This window comes from Salmo salar, chromosome 09 (genome assembly GCF_965601325.2).
Source record: "Salmo salar chromosome 09, fSalSal1, whole genome shotgun sequence".
NCBI lineage: Eukaryota > Metazoa > Chordata > Actinopteri > Salmoniformes > Salmonidae > Salmo > Salmo salar.
Window position 1 is genome coordinate 120,788,881 of NC_138299.1, and position 26,152 is coordinate 120,815,032.

Genomic DNA, 26,152 nt, shown 5'->3' on the forward strand with positions numbered 1-26,152 from the left:
AAGTTTACATGCACCAAGTTGACTGTGCCTTTAAACAACTTGGAAAATTCCAGAAAATGATGACATGGCTTTAGAAGCTTCTGATAGGCTAATAAAGATAATTTGAGTCAATTGGATGTGTAACTGTGGATGTATTTCAAGGCCTACCTTCAAACTCAGTGCCTCTGCTTGACATCATGGGAAAATCAAAAGAAGTCAGCCAAGACACTTAAACAACACAATGTAACTCCAAGTCAATCACACTTCTGTGAAATCAAACTGTCCACTTAGGAAGCAACACGTATTGACAATAAATTTCACATGCTGTTGTGCAAATGGAATAGACAACAGGTGGAAATTATAGGCAATTAGCAAGACACCCCCAATAAAGGAGTGGTTCTGCAGGTGGTGACCACAGACCACTTCTCAGTTCCTATGCTTCCTGGCTGATGTTTTGGTCACTTTTGAATGCTGGCGGTGCTTTCACTCTAGTGGTAGCATGAGACGGAGTCTACAACCCACACAAGTGGCTCAGGTAGTGCAGCTCATCCAGGATGGCACATCAATGCGAGCTGTGGCAAGAAGGTTTGCTGTGTCTGTCAGCGTAGTGTCCAGAGCATGGAGGCGCTACCAGGAGACATGCCAGTAAATCAGGAGACGTGGAGGAGGCCGTCGGAGGGCAACAACCCAGCAGCAGGACCGCTACCTCCGCCTTTGTGCAAGGAGGAGCAGGAGGAGCACTGCCAGAGCCCTGCAAAATGACCTCCAGCAGGCCACAAATGTGCATGTGTCTGCTCAAACGGTCAGAAACAGACTCCATGAGGGTGGTATGAGGACCCGACGTCCACAGGTGGGGGTTGTGCTTACAGCCCAACACCGTGCAGGACGTTTGGCATTTGCCAGAGAACACCAAGATTGGCAAATTCGCCACTGGCGCCCTGTGCTCTTCACAGATGAAAGCAGGTTCACACTGAGCACGTGACAGACGTGACAGAGTCTGGAGACGCCGTGGAGAACGTTCTGCTGCCTGCAACATCCTCCAGCATGACCGGTTTGGCGGTGGATCAGTCATGGTGTGGGGTGGCATTTCTTTGGGGGGCCGCACAGCCCTCCATGTGCTCGCCAGAGGTAGCCTGACTGCCATTAGGTACCGAGATGAGATCCTCAGACCCCTTGTGAGACCATATGCTGGTGCGGTTGGCCCTGGGTTCCACCTAATGCAAGACAATGCTAGACCTCATGTGGCTGGAGTGTGTCAGCAGTTCCTGCAAGAGGAAGGCATTGATGCTATGGACTGGCCCGCCCGTTCCCCAGACCTGAATCCAATTGAGCACATCTGGGACATCATGTCTCGCTCCATCCACCAACGCCACGTTGCACCACAGACTGTCCAGGAGTTGGCGGATGCTTTAGTCCAGGTCTGGGAGGAGATCCCTCAGGAGACCATCAGCCACCTCGTTAGGAGCATGCCCAGGCGTTGTAGGGAGGTCATACAGGCACGTGGAGGCCACACACACTACTGAGCCTCATTTTGACTTGTTTTAAGGACATTACATCAAAGTTGGATCAGCCTGTAGTGTGGTTTTCCACTTTAATTTTGAGTGTGACTCCAAATCCAGACCTCCATGGGTTGATAAATTGGATTTCCATTGATTATTTTTGTGTGATTTTGTTGTCAGCACATTCAACTATGTAAAGAAAAAAGTATTTAATAAGATTATTTCATTCATTCAGATCTAGGATGTTATTTTAGTGTTCCCTTTATTTTTTTGAGCTATATATATATATATATATATATATATATATATATATATATATATATATATATATATATATATATATATATATATATATATATATATATATATATACACACACAGCATATAATCATTATTACATTTTTCTCCGGATTTTGGAAATTTTCGTATCACACGACACCTAGTTTTGGGAACTGCTGTCATAGACACAGTTCCCCTCTCTCTGTAAGGTCATAGACACTGTCTGTCTGTCTCTGTCTGTCTGTGAGGTCATTCAGTAGATGCTGTCCCCCAGGGATCATCAACTAGCCGGCCAATTTTTTCTTGAGTGGATAGTCGGGGGGCCGAATAAAAACATAATAATATATATTTAGGGCCTCTCAAGTTGCACAGCAGTCTAAGGCACCCAAGAACACTAAGGTAACCTGCCTATGACTACCAACCCGTAGCACTCATATATGTAGCCATGAAGTGCTTTGAAAGGCTGGTCATGGCTCACAACACCATTATCCCAGAAACCCTAGACCCACTCCAATTTGCATACTGCCCAAACAGATCCACAGATGATACAATCTCTATTGTACTCCACACTTCCCTTTCACACCTGGACAAAAGGAACACCTATGTGAGAATGCTATTCATTGACTACAGCTTAGCTTCAACACCATAGTGCCCTCAAAGCTCATCACTAAGCTAAGGACCCTGGGAGTAAACACCACCCTCAGGGGTGCGTGCTCAGTCCCCTCCTGCACGACCAGGCACGACACCATCATTAAGTTTGCTGATGATACAACAGTGGTAGGCCTGATCACTGACAACGACGAGACAGCCTATAGGGAGGAGGTCAGAGACCTGACTGTGTGGTGCAAGGACAACAACCTTTCCCTAAACGTGATCAAGACAAAGATGATTGTGGACTACAGGAAAAGGAGGACCGAGCACGCCCCTATTCTCATCGAAGTGCCTGCAGTGGAGCAGGTTGAGAGCTTCAAGTTCCTTGGCGTCCACATCACCAACAAACTAACATCTTCTAAGCACACCAAGACAGTTATGAAGAGGCACGACAAAACCTATTCCCCTTCAGGAGACTGAAAAGATTTGGAATGGGTCCTCAGATCCTCAAAAGGTTCTCCAGCTGCTCCATCGAGAGCATCCTGACGGGTTGCATCACTGCCTGGTATGGCAACTGCTCGGCCTCCGACCGCAAGGCACTGCAGTGGGTAGCGCGTACGGCCCAGTACATCACTTGGGCCAAGCTTCTTGCCATCCAGGACCTCTATACCAGGCAGTGTCAGAGGCCCTAAAAATGGTTAAAGACTCCATCCACCCTAGTCATAGACTGTTCTCTCTGCTACCACACGTCAAACGGTACCAGAGCACCAAGTCTAGGTCCAAGATGCTTCTAAACAGCTTCTACCCCCAAGCCATGAGACCCCTGAACATGTAATCAAATGGCTGCCCAGACAATTTGCATATATATAGACTGCAAATTGACCACAAGAAGCCCAAACGGATATCATTTTTGACTAAAACATAATTTCAAACCTTGATTACATTTGGGCACATTGCCCTGTGTAGGGTGCCGTCTTTCGGATGGGACGTTAAAACGGGTGTCCTGACTCTCTGTGCTCTTTCAAAATCCCATGGCACTTATTGTAAGAGTAGGCGTGTTTTCGCCCCGGTGTCATGGCTAAATTCCCAACCTGGCCACATTCCATCATAGCCACCTAATCATCCCCCTCATTCCTAATTGGCATATCACTCCTCACCTCTCCACCTGATATCTGATGTGTGGTGATCGTTCTGGCACAAAATGGTCGCCGTGCAGCACTGATTTGTGTGCTGCACATTGATGGTGAATGAGGTGAGTTTCCCTCTACTATGTAAAGCGCTTTGATTACCTCAGTTGGTAGAAAAGCGCTATATAAATCCAATCAATTATTATTATTTGTATATGATCACATGTCTCTTTATTATGCTTGGGAATACTTTGGAACATATTTCCAAAATGAAAACCACTGATTTCCTGATGTTTTTGTTGTTGTCTTATGTCCAACAGAGAAAATTCTATAAAACAATAATAATAATATGCTCCGAAAACTTGCGGGGCCAAATAAAACCACCTGCGTGCCACAGACGGATAGAAAGGGACTTTGAGGTTATAAACAGTTCCTCTTTCTGTGAAGTCATATACACAGTCCTTTCTGTTGCCGCGAGGCCATGGTGTAAGCACTGTAGAATGCTATGAATGCTCTAAATGAGAGTTTGTCCTAGGAGAGGTCCCCACAAAAACCCTCGCTTGTCAACTTTCACCCGGTTGTAGGTCTCCAGTCAGTGCACCAGGTGGGGACTTAGTGGGGCTGTATCTTTCGAGCTTGTCTTTTCTCACCACCTCAGCGCGAGGCTGGGCGGTCGTATGTTGACCGCGCCGAGAGCATGTTGAGCTGCAGGGAGGAAGTCGTGGTGAGGATATAGAAAAATAGAACTCTGGGTTGGACCAGCCCCCCTCTGCTCTACGCTTCACACCTAGACAGGCTGTTTATAGCTCGTCGCCTAGCTCTGAAGCCCTCTGATACGTCTAGCAGCGAAGTAGAGGGCTCCTCAAAGGGCGGAAACGGACGTTGGTGGTGGCGGTGGTCGTGTGTATCATTGTCATTGTGATATAGTTGACTCAGCCTGATTACTTGCTAATGTGTGTAATGTTGAAGTATCAAGTGTGATAGATGAAGTAATACACTCAAAGATATCTGTCCCACTCTGATCCCTCTCAGGGATACCACTTTAATAAATGTTGGGGAGTTGACTATAGAATACTACAGTACTTACTATAGAATTCTGTAGTTTACTGTAGAGTACTATACTAGATACTGTAGTATCCCTTGATCGTGTAGTGCTTACTATGGTATTCTACAGTATAATACTCAATTCTATACCACACACTGTAGTTTCCCTTGATCATGTGTAGTACTTACTATATAGAATGTTGTAGAGTACTATAGTAAATACAACAGTAGTATCCGTACAAAAAAAACACTGTAGTAAATACTACAGTAATGTCCGCAAAAATACTACAGTCTGCAAAAACACGACACTTTTTTAAACTGTAGTAAATACTACAGTATTTAATTTGCATATACCCTGCTCATTCCCCTCCCCCATATCCCAATTTGTGCCACCCGTAAGTGAGAAACCTACATGCCAAGTATAGGCAATATACTGTGTTCCCTACAGGTTATAGAAAAGAGAAGAAGCTCTTTTAGCATTTCTTCAGTAGGTTTCCACAAGGAGAAAGTCCCCCACTGCTATGTCAAAGATAATAAAACAGAAACACTATAAATACTACAGTCTGCAAAAACACTACAGTAAATACTATAGTATTTTTTTTAAATATGGGAATGAGCATAGTTGTGACATGGTTCTGGCATGTCCCAACAGAATGTCGTTTTCCAACAACATTTAATCCTATCATGTTCTATCGTATGATCACATGGTCTTGATATGTCTGGTCGATCCAAGACAGGAGCGGAAGGAAAACAATTTAGGGCTAGATTCATTCCGTAGCGTGTTGTAGCACGACTTAAAGCTGCGTTCCCGCTTTAGCGTTCCCGCTTTAGCGGCTCAATCGGAAATTTGTCTCACCTTTTTCCTTTCAATCGTGCGATAACACAGATTGAATCAAGCCCTTAGCCTCAAGAGACGAAAGAAAGAGAGAGAGAGAAAAGAATGGCGAGAAAAGATGATGTCAAGAGAAGCCACATTCTGAGACTGTGCAGCAGGACAAAGGCCTCTCTGCCAGAGGCGACTGAATACACCCTGGATCACATCAGATGACCAGGAGGTCAGGTGATAACACTGTTCAAAGAAACAAGGAAGCAGTAAACAAACAAACAGATGGAGTGCAGCGCTGTGGACCGTGACATCATTGTGTTTGAATGGAAAATATTGTGTTTGAATAGAATATATTGTTCTCTGAGCTCCCATTTCACTCTCAAAGAGACTTCTCCATGACACCCAGCCTATTCGTGTGTGTGTGTGTGTGTGTGTGTGTGTGTGTGTGTGTGTGTGTGTGTGTGTGTGTGTGTGTGTGTGTGTGTGTGTGTGTGTGTGTGTGTGTGTGTGTGTGTTCCCTTGACGTCAGTATGTTTGTTTTTGACTGCTGATGTTTTGATATTTTTTGATGTGTGTGTGTATTTTCATTACTGGTGTTTGGACAATCTAACCTCTGCCCAAGATAAAGATTCTTGTGGTTATTGACGGTGGCGACATGGTGGACACCCGGCGAAAGGGATAATGTGCAGTCTGTAGGACATTTTTTGATGAGGGCTGGCTACTATACGGACTACTATAGGGTCATCTTTCTACCCTTCTACTCTGTGCGACTCAAAACAGGGTCCAGTCAGTGAGAGGAATGAATACAGCCTTGTCCCAGATCCTGTACAATCGAGTGAGCTAAAATAAATCAATCTCTGCTTTTCTGTTGAGTCCCCCCGACTAATATCTACCTCAAATTTGTCCTTTTGGAAGTTTTTCTTGGTAAGCCCTTCTCTTGTTCCATATCAGTTTTTTTTGTGCTTTTTCCTTCTCCATTGTCAAGCCGAACATGTTTGCCATGACAAATCCTTATGGAGTTGGCAAGAGAGCCGAAACAGACTAGTACCCAGGCTAGAAGGAAGAGGCCATACCCAGAAATCCTGGAGACTTTGATCGTCTAACATTAAACCCAGCAGCAGCAGCAGAGCCCCTCCAGCCATGTAGCCAGTCCAACCAGAACTCCCTCCCCTCAGTCACAGCCAACAGCAATGTTAACTTTATCTGCTAATAGAGGGAATGAACTCACCTCACCGTTGGACACATTTCTCCCCATGTTTGTTTGGCTTCTGAATGACGGGGGCAGGAAGAGGTCGGAGCCAGCGGAGGACGTAGAGCGTAGTCACTATATGGCCATGCTAGAAAGGATAAACGTGGCAAATTGGCAATAGTATCATTGCTTATTAGTGATGGGTTAAGTTGTTGCTAGTTAATTTCCTGCCTAGCAACAAAGATGTTATGTTCAGAGAAGAGGAGGAGACTTCGCCTAAAGTGGGGTCTATATACTTGTGCTGTTGGGAACACGTCTGTGTCTGCTCAGCTGTCTGACCCAGTGGGCGAATAAACTTGGTTTGAGCATTTTGTTTTATAGTTGTCTGTTAGTTTTTACTCTGTTTTAGAACCTAACAGTTAGCTAGATGGCCATGCTAGACAGGATAAACAGAGAGGTATTTCATTGAGATTTACTGGGGTTGGAAGGAGTGGTTGGAAAGTCAGGTGCATGTCAGGTGTTTTACCTTGGGCTGGGCAACTCTGCCTCTGAGCACTCTGGGTAGTAGCTCATTCTAAAGCAGGAATAGCAGGAGAGCAGAGGAGGACGGTGATAGAGAGAGGAGGCAGGAAAGAGGGGAGTCGAGAGAGAGAGAGAGTAGGGCGGGAGAAAAGTAGGAAGGGGGAATATGGCAGGATCGAGAGAGAGAGGAGGGCCTCCGTAATTTACCAGTCAGTCATAATGAAGGCATTGGCCTGAGGAGGAGCAGGCGGGAAACCTTGCTAGAGACACAGCCCTATCTCCAGGCAAGCTAACCAACTCTATCTGCCAGTAGGTATGATTGCACCCGAATCCCATTGTCTGAATACGTACTGTACAAACAACGCTTGTGCAAATAAATACTCACATAGCCTCCATGCATTTAGATACAGACTACTGCTTAGAAGCTCAGTACACTATGCTGCCCATACGCTATGCTAACCCAGATACTGGGAAAGAGAGGATGTGTTTTTACCCCCACCACAAGTCACTGCACTGAAAAGTAGAAGACGTTTGGTTACGTCATCTAGCCTACGTGCCAGACAATGCTACGTCGTTGCCTCGGCTTCTTTGGCCAACCAAATTGGCCAAAGCAGAAAGACACTGGCAGCCAGGCTAATACTATTATTATCATCCACATCAAGGCTAGGAGGACGCCGGCAGAGCTACAGTGTGCGGAGGAGGCGTTGTTGAGCGCATTGGAAGCTGCTGAAGGCCTATGTTTGCCTCGGTCGGTAGAACCACAGTAATTGCCCATGCATGCCTTGCGGGGCTGGGTGTGGATCGGCTGGGGTTTGTCTTTGGGTCGGAGGGAAGGGTGGAAAGTCGGTGGTTGTGGAGTCATTTGGCTGGTATGAATCTTTCTCTAGCTCTGGTCAACAGCAACAGCATGGCAGGGTGTGGTGTACTGGGATAGTGGGACAGTGTGTTGTGATTAGGGCCACTACTGTGGTTTGGTTCGGGGGAGATGAACATTATGACCTTGAGGAGGCCTGTGGTGACAGAGTTCTGGTCTGGCCTATAGCAGGTCTGGGTGTGGTGTTGACTAACGGAGTTGGAAGGTTAGTGTGGGAGCAGTAAGGTTCCTGGGTATTGGGACAGGCCAGGTCTGGAGTGTGTCTCACTGTCTGTGTTGTTGACTCCTGTTCAGTAGCAGACCTGGCTGGGTGTGGTGGGCTAACAGTGTTGTGTTGTTTGGCAGGGAGACAAGCCAAGCTCTTGGCCTCCCTCAACTGTGCTGTTATGGATTCCCCACTGGGTGAAAGAAAGAGGGTGTGTTTGGTGAACAGCAGAGACGGAAACGGAGGGACTGTGGGTGGGTGTGGGTGGGTGTGTGTGCAGTGTGTACAGGAGGCCGTGTGTAATGTCAGTGTGTATAGGAGGTTGTGTTTGGTGTCTAGTACCAAGGAAGAAGAGTGGAAGGGTGTGTATGTACATGTGTGTGTGTTGTTTGTGTGCTTTGAGGCGGAGCGCAGGGTTCCCTCTTCCTGTTTTGTTTTTACAGCTTTTTGTTGTTACATGTACATTCTACACACATTTTACATACATGTCACAATTCTTGACCTTATTTTAGTAAAACATTTTTTTACAGTAGTTACACAGCAAAAGTAATTTTATATTTTGATATACATTACATCTGGATAGATAGTACTTATACATCCTGTTTTCAGTCTTAATTATTATAGAACATGGGCTTTTAAGCCCACCCCTCAGCTACTCTCAGTCCATCCCACCTATCTCCGTAAGCCCACCCCTCAGCTACTGTCTGTCCATCCATTTACATTTTACATTTACATAATTTAGCAGTCTTACAAATTGGTGCATTCACCTTATGATATCCAGTGGAACAACCACTTTACAATAGTACATCTATATCTTTTTCGGGGGGTGGGGAGGGTTAGAAGGATTACTTAATCCTATTTCAGGTATTCCTTAAAGAGGTGGGGTTTCAGGTGTCTCCGGAAGTTGGTGATTGACTCCGCTGTCCTGGCGTCGTGAGGGAGCTTGTTCCACCATTGGGGTGCCAGAGCAGCGAACAGTTTTGACTGGGCTGAGCGGGAACTGTGCTTCCGCAGAGGTAGGGGGGCCAGCAGGCCAGAGGTGGATGAACGCAGTGCCCTTCTTTGGGTGTAGGGACTGATCAGAGCCTGAAGGTACGGAGGTGCCGTTCCCCTCACAGCTCCGTAGGCAAGCACCATGGTCTTGTAGCAGATGCGAGCTTCAACTGGAAGCCAGTGGAGTGTGCGGAGGAGCGGGGTGACGTGAGAGAACTTGGGAAGGTTGAACACCAGACGGGCTGCGCGTTCTGGATGAGTTGTAGGGGTTTAATGGCGCAGGCAGGGAGCCCCGCCAACAGCGAGTTGCAGTAATCCAGACGGGAGATGACAAGTGCCTGAATTAGGACCTGCGCCGCTTCCTGTGTGAGGCAGGGTCGTACTCTGCGAATGTTGTAGAGCATGAACCTACAGGATCGGGTCACCACCTTGATGTTAGCGGAGAACGACAGGGTGTTGTCCAGGGTCACGCCTAGGCTCTTAGCACTCTGGGAGGAGGACACAATGGAGTTGTCAACCATGATGGCGAGATCATGGAACGGGCAGTCCTTCCCCGGGAGGAAGAGCAGCTCCGTCTTGCAGAGGTTCAGCTTGAGATGGTGATCCGTCATCCACACTGATATGTCTGCATGTCTGCATGTGGTGCGGAGACGGATTCTCGCCACGCCACCTGGTAGGAGTGACCTGTCAGGTAGGACGCAATCCAAGAGTGAGCCGCGCCGGAGATGCCCAACTCGGAGAGGGTGGAGAGGAGGATCTGATGGTTCACAGTATCAAAGGCAGCATATAGGTCTAGAAGGATGAGAGCAGAGGAGAGAGAGTTAGCTTTAGCAGTGCGGAGAGCCTTCGTGACACAGAGAAGAGCAGTCTCAGTTGAATGACCAGTCTTGAAACCTGACTGATTTGGATCAAGAAGGTCATTCTGAGAGAGATAGCAAGAGAGCTGGCCAAGGACGGCACGCTAAAGAGTTTTGGAGCGGAAAGAAAGATGGGATACTGGTCTGTAGTTGTTGACATTGGAGGGATCGAGTGTTGGGTTTTTGAGAAGGGGTGCAACTCTCGCTCCCTTGAAGACGGAAGGGACGTATCCAGCGATCAAGGATGAGTTGATGAGCGAGGTGACGTAAGGGAGAAGGTCTCCGGAAATGGTCTGGAGAAGAGAGGAGGGGATAGGGTCAAGTGGGCAGGTTGTTGGGCGGCCGGCAGTCACAAGTCGCAAGATTTCATCTGGAGAGAGAGGGTAGAAAGAGGTCAAAGCATAGGGTAGGGCAATGTGAGCAGGACCAGCGGTGTGGTTTGACATAACAAACGAGGATCGGATGTCGTCAACCTTCTTTTCAAAATGGTTGACAAAGTCATCCGCAGAGGGGGAGGATGATTCAGGAGGGAGGAGAAGGTGGCAAAGAGCTTCCTAGGGTTAGAGGCAGATGCTTGTGGCTTTAGCAGCAGAAACAGAGGATGAACATGTTAAGAGGAGGGAGTGAAAAGATGCCAGGTCCACAGGGAGGCTAGTTTTCCTCCATTTCCGCTCGGCTGCCCGGAGCCCTGTTCTGTGAGCTCGCAATGATTCGTCAAGCCACGGAGCAGGAGGGGAGGACCGAGCCGGCCGGGAGGATAGGGGACATAGAGAGTCAAAGGATGCAGAAAAGGAGGAGAGGAGGGTTGAGGAGGCAGAATCAGGAGATTGGTTGGAGAAGGATTGAGCAGAGGGAAGAGATGATAGGATGGAAGAGGAGAGAGTAGCAGGAGAGAGAGAGTGAAGGTTGCGACGGCGCAATACCATCTGAGTAGGGGCACAGTGAGTAGTGTTGGAGGAGAGGGAAAAGGATACAAGGTAGTGGTCGGAGACTTGGAGGGGAGTTGCAGTGGGATTAGTAGAAGAACAGCATCTAGTAAAGATGAGGTCAAGCATATTGCCTGCCTTGTGAGTAGGGGGGGACGGTGAGAGGGTGAGGCCAAAAGAGGAGAGGAGTGGAAAGGAGGCGGCAGAGAGAAATGAGTCAAAGGTAGACGTAGGGAGGTTAAAGTCACCCAGAATTGTGAGGGGTGAGCCATCCTCAGGAAAGGAACTTATCAAGGCGTCAAGCTCATTGATGAACTCTCCAAGGGAACCTGGAGGGCGATAAATGATAAGGATTTTAAGCTTGAATGGGCTAGTAACAGTGACAGCATGGAATTCAAAGGAGGAGATAGACAGATGGGTCAGGGGAGAAAGAGAGAATGTCCACTTGGGAGAGATGAGGATTCCAGTGCCACCACCCCGCTGACCAGATGCTCTCGGGGTATGCGAGAACACGTGGTCAGACGAGGAGAGAGCAGTAGGAGTAGCAGTGTTTTCTGTGGTAATCCATGTTTCCGTCAGCGCCAAGAAGTCGAGGGACTGGAGGGTAGCATAGGCTGAGATGAACTCTGCCTTGTTGGCCGCAGACTGGCAGTTCCAGAGGCTGCCGGAGACCTTGAACTTCACGTGGGTCATGCGCGCTGGGACCACCAGGTTAGAGTGGCAGCAGCCATGCGGTGTGAAGCGTTTGTGTGGCCTGTGTAGAGAAGAGAGAACAGGGATAGACAGACACATAGTTGACAGGCTACAGGAGAGGCTACGCTAATGCAAAGGAGATTGGAATGAAAATTAACTAAACAACTGGGGAAACGAGAGAGCCGAGGGCCTCCCTCACTAACCATTCACTGAAACACTCAAATATAACTTTTCCAACTTCCACTTAGAAATTATAATTGATGTAAACTACAGTGGTTCAATGTTTCCAGGAATAGGCTCAAACTTAGTTTATTCAACTAGATAACTTAGTACAGTATTCTTCCGTGAAACCCACCCAGTGCACCGTGTCCTATGACGCCGTAGCTAACTAGCATGCTAGCATCCAATAACACACGGTTAGCGCCAATACTTGGTTACAACAAACTACCAATGGATCATTCGTGTCCGTGTCTAGTTCCTTTCATAACGCAGAAGTAATTAAACGTTGGCTAGCTAACACAAAGTCAGTCCTGCTAGCTACACAAGTGGACGACACAACTCGAAAGCTTACGTTGCAAAAATCTTATTGACTAAAATGATACAGTACCGCTAGCTGGTAGAGTTGGCTTGCTAGCAGTGGCCTATCTCCGTAAGCCCACCCCTCAGCTACTGTCTGTCCATCCCACCTATCTCCGTAAACCCACCCCTCAGCTACTCTCAGTCCATCCCACCTATCTCCGTAAGCCCACCCCTCAGCTACTCTCAGTCCATCCCACCTATCTCCGTTAACCCACCCCTCAGCTACTCTCAGTCCATCTCACCTATCTCCGTTAACCCACCCCTCAGCTACTCTCAGTCCATCTCACCTATCTCCCTAAACCCACCCCTCAGCTACTCTCAGTCCATCTCACCTATCTCCCTAAACCCACCCCTCAGCTACTCTCAGTCCATCCCACCTATCTCCGTAAACCCACCCCTCAGATACTCTCAGTCCATCCCACCTATCTCCGTAAACCGCCCTCTTATGAATTCCATGTGCCATATATTTTTCAACTGTGCTGTGATCTTTCACATAAATTCTGAACTTGTCGAATCGCATACAATCTAAAGATTGTAAGTTAAAGATACATATATTTTACTAAAAGTATTATTATAATATATGATAATACTTTTACTAAAAATATTATAAAATATTATAAAATATTATTGTTTATTGATTTACTATGGCTTTCCAAATCTCCAAACAGTGCTATTTGTAGTGTTAATTTAAGATGATTCAGGAATGGCTGAAACATAATATCTGTCACCAGAACAAGCTACTGTATATAGGGGAAATACATAGAATAATTCATCTAATGATTCTGTCTCTACATAGAAAAATCTGCAGAGATGAGATGGTTGTATGTCCCATATACATAACATTCTGTTTTTGTGCCAAGAATTTTGTATAATAATTTCAATTGAAAAACTCTTTTGCGAATCAGATCATAAATCATATGCCATGGAATCGGCACATCGAGAATCTATTTCTCAGCTATTTTGCTATCTACAGTACCAGTCAAAAGTTCGGACACACCTACTCATTCAAGGGGTTTTTCTTTATTTTTACTATTTTCTACATTGTAGAATAATTGTGAAGACATCAAAACTATGTCAGGGCTATTTGACCAAGAAGGAGAGTGATGGAGTGCTGCATCAGATGACCTGGCCTTCACTATCACCCGACCTCAACACAATTGAGATGGTTTGGGATGAGTTGGACCACAGAGTGAAGGAAAAGCAGCCAAGTGCTCAGCATATGTGGGAACTCCTTGAAGACTGTTGGAAAACATTCCAGGTGAAGCTGGTTGAGAGAATGCCAAGAGTGTGCACATTTTTCTCAAATGTTGGTCTTTGGTAGAGGGCAGAAAAAGTTCCCTACCTTCTTCCACTTCCCTCTTCCTGTTAGTGTGTAGGGTCTGGCCAGATGAGCTGTAGGGTGGGATCATGGGAGCAACCAGGGGTAAAAACAACAGAGATAGATAGATAGATAGATAGATAGATAGATAGATAGATAGATAGATAGATAGATAGATAGATAGATAGATAGATAGATAGATAGATAGATAGATAGATAGATATGGGGTGGGGGAGAGAGGGCGAGAGACAGATGTTGAATCCCAAACCAGTCCCTTTCCCTCACCTCTCGGCCCTCCATTTGCCTGTTTACGTGCACCTCCGCAAAATGCACAAGTGGCCCAAAACTAGGGAGTGAAATTGATCGAGGGTGTAGGGGCTAATTAGACCCTCTGATGACCACTTCAACCAAGCCAGCAAGGCTGCAAGCGCACCGCGATATGTTTTGGAGTTTACGCAATTTCATACAAAATAACGGAGAGGCGTGCGTGATTATCTGCCACGTGCATTTGTTTGTGTCTGATTTCAAGACATGACATGTAACACATGAAATACCTCCCAAATGGAAGGTTTATCTGTTATTGAGGTCAATACAGTCTATTGTAAATCGACCGCAATTGTTATTTTGAGTTTCATGCTCGTTTTATCATGTGGAACTTGAGTTGCATCATTCAAGTCACCAGTGCGTCCAGAAGTTGACGGGTTTATTTCGTATTTCCCTCGCCAGTCTGAAAGTCAACCTCAGAGTGACAGGCCCTCCAGGTGACTGGGTAGGAGCGAGAGCGAGGCTATGTCATAGGGACTGCTTCCTCTTGACCAGCCCCAGTGTTCTGATGTTAGCTATTTCATGTTACAGTATATGTAAGTTCCAGCATATTGGCCTACTCTCCTCTCTTCTAGTAAATGAGTAACCCTATCCCATAACCCCGTCATCTCTCTGACACGCCTAGTATATAAATTGAACATACCTGTACCACGCCCCGTATGGAAGAGGTCACCACCTGGCTGTTATAGATGACCCAGATATACCAATTCCCTTGCTAACATTACCAGCATTCTGCATTGGATGCCACCATCAAGCCATTCTATTTCATATACTGTATATGCCGACTGTTTTATACAGGATCCTGGGTATTCTTGTGGTGCTGGGGGAAGAGATCATGTCCCAGCTCTGTTGACCCGTGCCCTGGAACATGTCTAGTGCTGCTGACCTGAACCAGACTACATTAACTATTCAGGTGCCCAAGGCTGTCCATACAACCACCTAGCCTCGCTTAGGTGACTTTGACTGACGCTTTCATAACTGCCAGGGCACTTTCTTGGAAGCTGTGTGTGTGACAGGTGTATAGTGTTACCCCTGTGTCTTTTTCGACGAGGTCTGTCTGTATGTAACAGAGCACCCTTGCCCATCACTAGTCACTGGCCATGTCCGTAACTCTCAGATTTGGCGTGTTAATCCAGGAGGACAAATGGGCACAGTGTGTTCCTTTTAGGGTGGGATTGGCAAGATGTGTGTGTTGTGCCGGACGGTGTTGAGTTGTTCCCATCAGCAGGCTTGGCTGTGCTGCTGTTATGCCTGATTGGGTATGAGATGAAGTTGTCTATTATCTATCCTGTTGCCTTCTCACTTTACCACTACCTACAGTATATGTACATAGCTACCTCAATTACCTCGTACCCCTGCGCTTCGACTCGGCTCTGGTACTCTCTGTATATAGCATGTTGTTTTGACTTGTTATTGTTATTCATTATTCTCTGTGTACTTTTTCCCCGTGTCACTATTTCTATATATTCTAGCTCTGCATTGTTGGAAAAAGTACGAATTTTGCTGTCTACACCTGTTGTTTACGAAGCATGTGACAAATACAATGTGATTTGATTGTTGCTTCTCAGTTCTGTTGCTCAGGGAAGTGTCATTGTAACAGTGATGCCCAGTCAGCTGTGAATTTCAATTGACATCTACCTACTCTGATACTTTCATTTTGCACCATTTATAATGCATCTTTTTCAAACTCTCTATCAATACATTTAACTGTTTGATAGCTGAAGTCTTATTTTGCATTATATACAGTGGGGTCTGAAATGATTGACATGGCCCCAAGACACGCTAACCTCTCACCATTCCCAATAACAGGGGAGGTTAGCATGTCTTACAGGTATGATCTTTGACCCTCTGAAACGTTCTCGCTCATCATCATTCACGGTTCGTTCAGGATTATCCGCAATTTATGGTAGCATCCTCATGACTGTAGAAGTGTTTAGAAACATATTCTCATTTACAATAAAAGGGACTCCAAAATGACCCGATTTCATTTATATTGGGCACCAAGTAATCTGAAAACACAACCAAAACAAACTGCAAATGCATCCAGGAAGTTTGTGGAGTCACGTTGTGTGCTAGGAACATGAGATCTAATACTAAACTTTTGACTACTTTATTTATAAGAATCTTTAGGGGTGTCAGTCATTTTTACCCCTACCTTTTTGAGAGAAAAAAGTATTACTTGTTAAACAAAATCTATTTCTCTAAGCAATTGAAATAGTATAAAATAATATACTTTCCCCATTTTGTTGAGAATACAATACAGTATTTGAATTATTTAATATAGTCATTATTGCTCATCTTTATCAAGGGTGTCAATCATTTTGGAGCCCGCTAGAGGTGTATGTTTACCATGTGACCCCCATGGTTATCTCAGAATAGTGTGTGTGTGTGTGTGTGTGTGTGTGGTGTGTGAGAGAGCCACACACACAACAGGAAATGGTTAATTACCCCCCCTTCCCCCGAACTCACCACCCTGTTGCCAAGTGTGTGTGTGTGTGTGCATGCCGGCGTGCACAGGCCTATCTATGTGTGTGTGCTTGTGTGTGCGTGCCCCCACTTCTCCTTGTGGTATCGTTCCGTAACGCTTCACTAAGTGAGCAGAGTTGTCCACTGGGGGCACATCCGCAGCCTGTCACTATGCAAAAAAAAAAAACTTGCCTCTGTGTTTTGTCAGCATTTATTTAAAATCTCACCAACTTTGGTGTGACACCATATAGCATTCCCGTAGGCTACAAGTCATATGTCTCTTCCACCCCTCACATGCATTATGACGGTACAGCACTGTATCCGAGATTACATTGATTTTAGAGATGATGAAATTATAGAAAATGTATGAATTAGGTATTAACCTATTTTCTCTCTCTCTGTCTCTCTCACTCTGTCTCTCTCTGTTGTAGTTCCCAGAGTGTGGCTTCTATGGCATCTATGACAAGATCCTGCTATTTAAACATGACACAGGCACCAACAACATCCTGCAGCTGGTCAAGGCTACCCAGGACATCCAGGAGGGAGACCTGGTGGAGGTGGTTCTCTCTGGTGGGTAGCAGTCTCTCATCCACTTCTGCTCTCTTTTCATCCGCCCGTCCTCTTCTCCCTTACTCATCCTTTCATCCACCCATCCTCGTCTTCCTGCTCCCCTCCTCTTTTTCTCTCTGATCTTCTCATCCTCTTATTCCTCCTAACCGTCTCTGTTCCTTTCCCTCGCATCCTTCTTTTAATGAGCACAAAGTAGAAACAGAGGAAATGTGCATAACACCATGCACTCAACACCATATGTATTTGGATGGTGAAGCTACCATTTTAAATTCGGCTCTATATTCCAGAATTTTGGATTTGGGCTAAGCGTGATCCGAAGCACAACCAAAACAAACAGCAAATCCATCCAATAAGTTTATAGTGTGCAGGGATTATTGGACCAAAATACAAAACTTTTACTTTTGAAATGTTTGACTACACTATAAGTGAGTTTGTCCAAAAACGGATGACTTATGCAAATTGAAGACTAGATACAACAGCACTCTCATTTCTAACCAGAAAAACAAACGTGTATGAAAATACACTAAAGTAAAAAATGACGTTCTGTACTATTGCCTCATATGAAACATTTGATCTCAACTCCAAAATGCTGGAGTATAGAGCATATTCACAAACATATCATTGCTAAAGTGATTGACAGGTTGATACCCAGACTGACTGTTGTGTTCCTCTGTGTGTTGTCTGTCTGCAGCTGCGGCCACCTTTGAGGACTTCCAGATTCGGCCTCATGCCCTGAATGTCCACTCGTACCGTGCCCCGGCCTTCTGTGACCACTGTGGAGAGATGCTGTTTGGATTGGTCAGACAGGGCCTCAAATGTGACGGTATGAGGGGAGGGGGGGGGGGGCTGTTCTGCCTGCCCGATTTTACATTTTGTCTAAAGAAGAGCATGGGTTTGTGGTGATTTACATTGGCGTTTTAGTCATTTAGCAGACGCTCTTATCCAGAGCGACTTACAGTTAGTGCATTCGTCTTATGATAGCTAGGTGGGACAACCACAGTGATAGTAAGTACATTTTCCTCAATAAAGTAGCCATCAGCAAAGTAATTTCCCCCTCAACTTCCCACCTCCTCTCCCTCCTTCCTTTCTCTCTCTGCCTGTCTCTCTTTCTCTCCCTGTCTCTCTCTCTCTTTTCTCTTGATGCCAGCTCTTAGCAAACTGTTTAAAAAATGGTGTTTGTGCAAATACAATGCTATTTCTCTGTAAACAAATTAACAACAGACTTTCTGCATGCTTATAGAGAAGGGAACTTAACATGTACTGCACTGATACAAATTACTGATGATTTATTTAAAGAAATTGATAATAAGAAGATTGTGGGAGCTGTACTGTTAGATTTCAGTGCAGCCTTCGATATTATTGACCATAACCTGTTGTTCAAAATACGTATGTGTTATGGCTTTTCAACCTCTTCCATATCGTGGATTCAGAGCCATCTATCTAATAGAGCTCAAAGGTTTTTTTTTATGGAAGTTTCTCTAATGTCAAACATGTGAAGTGTAGTGTACCACAAGGCAGCTCTCTAGGCCCTCTACTCTTTTTAAAAATGTTTACCAATGACCTGCTACTGGCATTAAACAAAGCATGTGTTTCCATGTATGCTGATGATTCAACCATATACACATCAACAACCACAGCTAATGAAGTCACTGAAACCCTTAACAAAGAGTTGCAGTCTGTTTTGGAATGGGTGGCCAGTAATAAACTAGTCCTGAACATTTCTAAAACTAAGAGCATTGTATTTGGTACAAATAATTCCCTCGGTTCTAGACCTCACCTGAATCTGGTAATGAATGATGTGGCTGTTGAACAAGTTGAGGAGACTAAATTACTTGGCGTTACCTTAAATTGTAAACAGTCATGGTCAAAACGTATAGATTCAATGGTTGTAAAGATGGGGAGAGGTCTGTCTGTAACAGATGCTCTGATTTTTTGACACCACACTCCAAAAACCAAGTTCTGCAGGCTCTAGTTTTGTCTTATCTTGATTATTGTCCAGTCATGTGGTCGAGTGCTGCGAGGAAAGACCTAGTTAAGCTGCAGCTGGCCCAGAACAAAGCGGCACGTCTTGCACTTCATTGTAATCAGAGGGCTTATATAAATACTATGCATGCCAGTCTCTCTTGGCTAAGAGTTGAGGAGAGACTGACTGCATCATTTCTTCTTTTTATAAGAAACATTCATGTGTTGGAAATACCAAACACACAGCTCTGACATACACACACTTACCCCCCAGATAAGTCACCAGAGGCCTTTTCAGTCACCAAATCCAGAACAAATTCAAGAAAGTGTACAGTATTATATAGAGCCATTATTGCATGGAACTCCGTTCCATCTCATATTGCTCAAATGAACAGCAAACCTGGTTTCAAAAAACAGATAAAGCAACACCTCACGGCACAACGCCTCTCCACTATTTGTCTTAGATAGTTTGTGTGTATGTGTTGATGTATATGATCCTAATAAAATACCAAAATTCTCTCCTCCGCTCTCTCTCTTTCTATCTGCCCCTCCCCTGCAGGCTGTGGATTGAACTATCACAAGCGCTGTGCCTTCAGCATCCCCAACAACTGCAGCGGCGCGCGCAAGCGGCGCCTGTCCACCACGTCTCTGAACAGTAGCCAGTCGCTGCGTCTGTCCACCAGCGAGTCCCTGAGCAGCGTGGGCTCCAGCTCAGTCAGCACCTGCATGGAGGATGCCAGCCTGATCCGCCCGCACACCACCCAGACGCTCCCGAATTCCACCTGTACCGCGTCAGCATCCCTGGGCCTGTCCACCAGCCCCTCCATCACTAGACCCATGGCCCGCGCTAACACTCAGATGGTACTTCATCCACTCAACTCCGCTTAGTGTCTGTCACTGTTAGGACACTGCTCTGTGCAGAGTTGAGGTCACTTCCATTTCAATTCAGGAAGTAAATTGACTCGTTGCTTTTCAGGAGAATTGGAGTGGGGTCAGTTTACTTCCCCTTGAATTGACTGAGTTGAAGTGGGATTGAGCCCTAACCTCGGCTCTGTGTGATTAGTTCTGGAAAGCCAACACTGATTTACCTACGTGGAAATACCATGGATAGAGCGTTATCATTTGAGTTTCTCCGTCTCCTCCCGTCCCCAGCCGCGAACCCCCAGCGAGGCGCGGCGGTTCTACACGGGCCGGCCAGTGCACCTGGACAAGATCCTGATGAGCAAAGTGAAGGTGCCACACACGTTCGCCGTGCACTCCTACACGCGCCCCACCGTGTGCCAGTACTGCAAGAGGCTGCTCCGGGGCCTCTTCAGACAAGGGCTGCAATGCAAAGGTTAGTATGGAGACAAAGGTTAGTGTGGGGTCAAAGGTTAGTGTGGGGGCCCCAGGGGTTTATCAAGAGGGGGATAACTTATTTGGAGTGCATATTGGAAGATACTGTCTAACAACGTTGATTGTTTGTGTTGTGTCGTAGACTGCAAGTTCAACTGCCACAAGCGCTGTGCTTACAAGGTTCCCAACGACTGTCTGGGGGAGACCATAGGAGGTAAAGAAGACAAAACACATCTTTGTTGTGTCATGTTGTGTCACGTTGTGTCATGTTGTTAGAAGTGTGTCCATGATTTGTTCAGCCACACTTTAGTGGCCCAGCGGTCTAAGGCACTGCATCTCAGTGCAAGAGGCGTCACTACAGTCCCTGGTTCAAATCCAGGCTGTACCTCTTCCGGCTGTGATTGGGAGTCCCATAGGGCGGCGCACAAAAAAACAAATTACATTGTCTACAGCAGGGATGGGTAATTTGGTTGGGGCCACAAAAAACAAAATTCGTCATGAGGGGCCGCAGTGGCTTGTGGGTCTGCGTACCCACATCCATACCAGCCAATATTATATGCAATATTAGTACATATATATAGAGTCCTAATATTATATAGTACTTCTCACCTTTTTTTTTTTTCTCAGACAACAGAAGTTGTAAGTACTGCCTACTCACATACTGGTATAATGGGCTTTGTAATGGACGCTATTTTCTCTGTCTATTTTCTACATCTCTTTGTAGTCATGTGTGGCTGGCTCTGTCCTCCTCTCTCCTCCAGACATGTTGAGTCCCAGTGTGGACCACGAGGTGCCTATGGACTACAGTAGTGAGTATGCCGACTCAGACAAGTCTTCTCTGATGGACGATTCAGACGAGGCCTGCAGCATCCCTGGTTCTTTCTCCCCTGAGAGCAGCCCGGACGGGGTCAGTGGAGACCAGAGGTACACACATGCGCGTTCGCACACGCACAATAACACACGCACGTACGCGCACACACACACCTACACCTAACCCTGTCCCTCTGTTCCACAGTGCTAACATCCCGTTGATGAGGGTTGTTCAGTCCATGAGGCAGACCACCCGTCGCTCCAGCACATCCATCAAAGAGGGCTGGATGGTGCACTACAGCAACAAGGACACACTGGTAATACTATTGACTCACTGATGTACTGACTGACAATGTGAAACATTTTCTCTACCACACCAGATTCCAGATTTTTTCTACTTCTTTTCTAAAACTATTCTACTCTATTTTAAGGGTACCTAATTAACATTTTCTAATGCATTTATAAATTGTGTGTTCGCCGTTGATTAATCATTACGCCCACGTGTGTAAATGTTAGTAAGCTAGTTATTCACACATTTCTATTTCCTTAAGCGTCACTTTTTTGCGTGCTTATTCTTTTACCAGGTACTGCTGGAATGTCTACCAATGGCTAGCCGATTTAAAGTCAACTCCACGATTTACACTGGAGTTGAGCGGCGACTAGTGTAATTTTATGTGACGTCGGAGCTCCACTCCACCGTAAATCGCGGAGTTGTGAGAAATTACACTGGTCACCCCAATTTTTTTTTAACATATTTATAAACTGTAAATAGCACTCACTTTAGATTAGGGACTGTAAAAAGACTGAACTAATAATTAGTACGTGGGTCATAGATGTCGGGTATTAGTACATGTAGTAAACAGTGAACACACAGTACCTTAGAAATGGTTTATTAGGTATCCTTTAAAGTAGTTACCTCTCTTACTTTCTACTTCTTTTCTAAAACTTTCCGAGACGTTTTCTTCTCCGTGTTTGTTCTCCATGACGTTGACCCACTCTGCTTATCGTTCCCTCTGCCTCTCCTATCCTCCATCTCTTCTTCGCAGTGTTTTCTGTTGGAGTTTATCTTACCTCTATAACTTTTACCTCCGTCGCCGTTAATGCTCTTCCTTTTCATCTGTGTGAAAGTGTGTTTGTGTATCTCCGCCTGAGTGTGATAGATGGTATATACCTGCTCCCTGCTGCACTAAAGCACTCAACGTGTGTGGAATTCACATCCACAGCCTCTTTCTCTCTCTCTCTCCTTCCTCTTTGAAAGTGTTGCTGTTTACCTGAACTCAGACCTGAGACACTTTCCGCCTTCTCAAAGCTAACCTGTCCTGCTTTTCTGACACTGCTGTGGTCTCTCTTCTCCTTCTCTCTTCCTACCACTCCCTTTGCTTTTTCCTCTCCTCCACCTCTCAACTTGCCATCCCTCTCCTTGACCACTCTTCCTGGACCACAGCTTCACCTTTGACCCCCTCAGTGAACCTTGGTTGACCCCTTGAACCCTTTACCTCCTGTCCCCTCCTACTCCTCCGGCACCCCCACAGAGAAAGCGGCACTACTGGCGTCTGGATTGCAAGTGCATCATCTTGTTCCAGAACAACACCACCAACAAGTACTACAAGGTACTGTATTCTCCAGCACCACTCAACTAGATTAGCCACACAATAAACTTCACAGGTACTATATGAGTCGGGTCTCAGTCAATCAATCAACTTTAATTTATAGAGCCCTTTTTACACCAGTAGTGGTCACAAAGTGCTTATATACAGTAGATACCCAACTTAAAACCCCAAAGAGCAAGCGATACAGATGTAGATGCAGGTTTATGACATTATTATTATTTAGTAAATATTTCCTTAACTCTATTTTCTTAACTGCATTGTTGGTTAAGGGCTTGTAAGTAAGCATTTCACGGTAACACCTGTTGTATTCGGTGCGTGTGACAAATACAATTTGATTTGATTCATTCCCTAGTGAAAATCTACACACCCCTTGAAGAGTTTTCACATTTTGATGCCTTAAAATTGAATCTAAAAAGGGATTCAATTGGATTTTTTCCTATTTATCTACACAACCTACTCCACATTTTCAAAGTGAAAGAAAAATTCTAGAATTAAATAAAATAAAAATAAAAATGTCTTGATTGTGTTTGTGTTCACTTGATTGCGTACATCCCCATGTCCTGTAGGAGATTCCTCTGTCTGAGATTCTGGAGGTGCGCCCCTCAGGGGACTTCACCCTGGTTCCTCCAGGCACCAGCCCCCACTGCTTCGAGCTTGTCATGGGAGCCATGCGCTACTTTGTAGGGGAGGACCCCAACGTCGCCGTCCCCGCCCTGCCCCCCACCACCGCCCAGGCCTTCCCCCCCACACCCCCCTCCCCCAGCAACGTGGTTCCCAATAGCGGTGTGGGGCGGGAGGTGGCCAAGGCGTGGGAGGGCGCCATTCGCCAGGCCCTCATGCCAGTTATCTTCCAGGATGCACCACCGATAGAGGGACACACTCCTCACAGTAAGATATAATATAACATCACAATAATAATATGGCTGTTTTTAGCGAAACTTTCATTCCCAAGTGTCTTAGTTCTAACGTTCCAACCAAGTTAGCCATCTAAAGAACAGAATAATGGGGTCTGGATCTGATATCAGTTTAGCTCTTAGTCTGGATTTACAGCCCTGCTGTTTGTGATCTGGGGAAAGGGGGCTGGTGTTGTGGGAGAGGTACAGTGAAAGGCTTATGAGTGGTATGCAGTCCAAAGGTCGAGCAACAGAAGCTTGTTTTCAGACCTCCTACCACACACACACACTCTATCTCTGTAGTGACCCCACGTAAGGTCAGATGGGAGTCCTGTATATGTTAGTGTGGATGGTTAGCGTTTTTTTTTTTTTTTACTTTGATCCGCAGGACAGGCTTCAGTCAGCATCTCAGTGTCCAACAGTGTGATCCAGGAGAACGTGGTGAGCAGTCTCTTGACACACGGTCGTAATAGATTATCGTACATTATACACATTCACAATCATTACCAAGGACTTTGTGGTGATGATAGTGATGATGATGATGGTGGGGATGATGATGATAATGATGGTGAAATGCACGATAACGGTGATAATTATGTTGCTGTTGCCTTCGTCAATTTCTCCTCCAGGACATTGGCATGGTGTACCAGATATTTGCAGATGAAATCCTTGGTTCTGGCCAGTTTGGAGTGGTGTATGGAGGTCAGTGTCTCCAGTCTTCTACACTCGCCGTATTGAGTCGTTGAATCTCAGTTAATCAGACTCCTGTAATTTACTCTCTTCCCCCCCCCCCCCCCCCCCATCAGGGAAGCACAGGAAGTCGGGGCGTGATGTGGCGGTAAAGGTGATTGACAAGCTGCGCTTCCCCACCAAGCAGGAGAGCCAGCTGAGGAATGAGGTGGCCATACTGCAGGTGACCACCAGGGGGAGACATATACACATTTTCAACAGGTCTCCCACTTCTAGTCTAGTTCATCAGCTACACTACATGGCCAAAAGTATGTGTGGACACGTGGTCGTTGAACTTCTCATTCCAAAATCATGGGCATTAATATGAAGTTGGTCCCCCCCCTTTTGCTGCTATAACAGCCTCCACTCTTCTGGGAAGGCTTTCCACTAGATGTTGGAACATTGCTGCGGGGACTTGCTTCCATTCAGCCACAAGAGCATTAGTAAGGTCGGGCACTGATGTTGGGAGATTTGGCCTGGCTTGCAGTCTGCGTTTCAATTCATCCCAAAGATGTCCGATGGGGTTCAGGTCAGGGCTCTGTTCAGGCCAGTCAAGTTCTTCCACACCGATCTTGTCAAACCATTTCTGTATGGACCTCACTTTGTGTACGGGGGGCATTGTCATACTGAAACAGGAAAGGGCCTTCCCCAAACTGTTGGCACAAAGTTGGAAGCACAGAATCGTCTAGAATGTCATTGTGTGCTGTAGCATTAAGATTTCTCCTCACTAGAACTAAGAGGCCTAGCATGAACCATGAAAAACAACCCCAGACCATTATTCCTCCTCCACCAAACTCTACAGTTGGCACTATGCATTGGGACAGGTAGGTCATCCACCAAACCCAGATTCGTCCGTCGGACGGCCAGATGGTGAAGCTGAATTCATCAGTCCAGAGTCCGCGTTTCCACTGCTCCAATGTCCAATGGCGGCGAGCTTTACACCACTCCAGCCGACGCTTGGCATTGCAAATGGGGATCTTAGGTTTGTGTGCGGCTGCTCGGCCATGAAAACCCATTTCATGAAGCTCCCAACGAACAGTTCTTGTGCTGACGTTGCTTCCAGAGGAAGTTTGGAACTTGATAGTGAGTGTTGCAACCGAGGACAGACGATTTGTATGTGCTACGCACTTTAGCACTCGGCGGCCCCGTTCTGTGAGCGTGTGTGGCCTACCACTTCGCGGCTGAGTTGTTGTTGCTCCAAGACATTTCCTCTTCACAATAAAACCACTTACAGTTGACCGGGGAAATTTGACGAATTTGACTTGTTGGAAAGGTGGCATCCTGTGACGGGGCCACGTTGAATGTCACTGAGCCTTTCGATACGAGCCATTCTACTGTCAATGTTTGTTTATGGAGATTGCATGGCTGTGTGCTCGATTTTATACACCTGTCAGCAACGGGTGTGGCTGAAAGAGCCGAGTCCACAAATTTGAAGGGGTGTTCACATACTTTTGTATATATAGTGTATGTGTGGCTGGTGGCTTACTGCTGCCACACAAAGAATGCGTCCCAAATGGCACCGTATTTCCTACATATTGCACTACCCTGGTCAAAAGTAATGCAATATGTAGGTAATAAGGTGTCATTTGGGACGCAGACTGATAGGCTCCCACCTACAGATGTAGGATCTTAATTTGAGCCAGTTTGCTACAGCAGGAAAATAATCCTGCAGCAACAGAAAATGTGAATTATTATGTGGATTATAATGTGGATTATAATTCAGGGGTTGAGGCATTTTTCGTTAGGACAAATCAAGTCTGAAAGTTTTAAAGTGGAAATTACAAACTTGAGAAGCCTTTTTAAACCTGCTGTGCAGGAAAATTCTCGGCAACAAAAAAATTATCCAATTAAGATCCTACCTTTCTACAGGCCACAAGGGTCAATTTTTTTTATCGCAGGGTTGTCATGCCAACTGTGTTCAATTACATTGGCAGGTTTTGCAGCAGAATTAT

At 45.8% G+C, this 26,152-nt stretch overlaps 1 protein-coding gene across 1 annotated transcript in view; it reads left to right on the forward strand.

Moving 5' to 3' along the window:
* LOC106612401 (serine/threonine-protein kinase D2) overlaps positions 1–26,152 on the forward strand; it is a 63,519-nt gene that overhangs the window by 27,177 nt on the left and 10,190 nt on the right. Inside the window, exons 2-13 of the mRNA XM_014213496.3 lie at positions 16,723–16,861; positions 17,553–17,684; positions 19,383–19,684; positions 19,976–20,159; positions 20,301–20,372; positions 20,920–21,082; positions 21,174–21,285; positions 22,501–22,578; positions 23,145–23,466; positions 23,860–23,912; positions 24,101–24,173; positions 24,278–24,384. Coding sequence (XP_014068971.2) covers positions 16,723–16,861; positions 17,553–17,684; positions 19,383–19,684; positions 19,976–20,159; positions 20,301–20,372; positions 20,920–21,082; positions 21,174–21,285; positions 22,501–22,578; positions 23,145–23,466; positions 23,860–23,912; positions 24,101–24,173; positions 24,278–24,384 — 1,737 coding nt within the window. The remainder of the gene's footprint in view (positions 1–16,722; positions 16,862–17,552; positions 17,685–19,382; positions 19,685–19,975; positions 20,160–20,300; positions 20,373–20,919; positions 21,083–21,173; positions 21,286–22,500; positions 22,579–23,144; positions 23,467–23,859; positions 23,913–24,100; positions 24,174–24,277; positions 24,385–26,152) is intronic.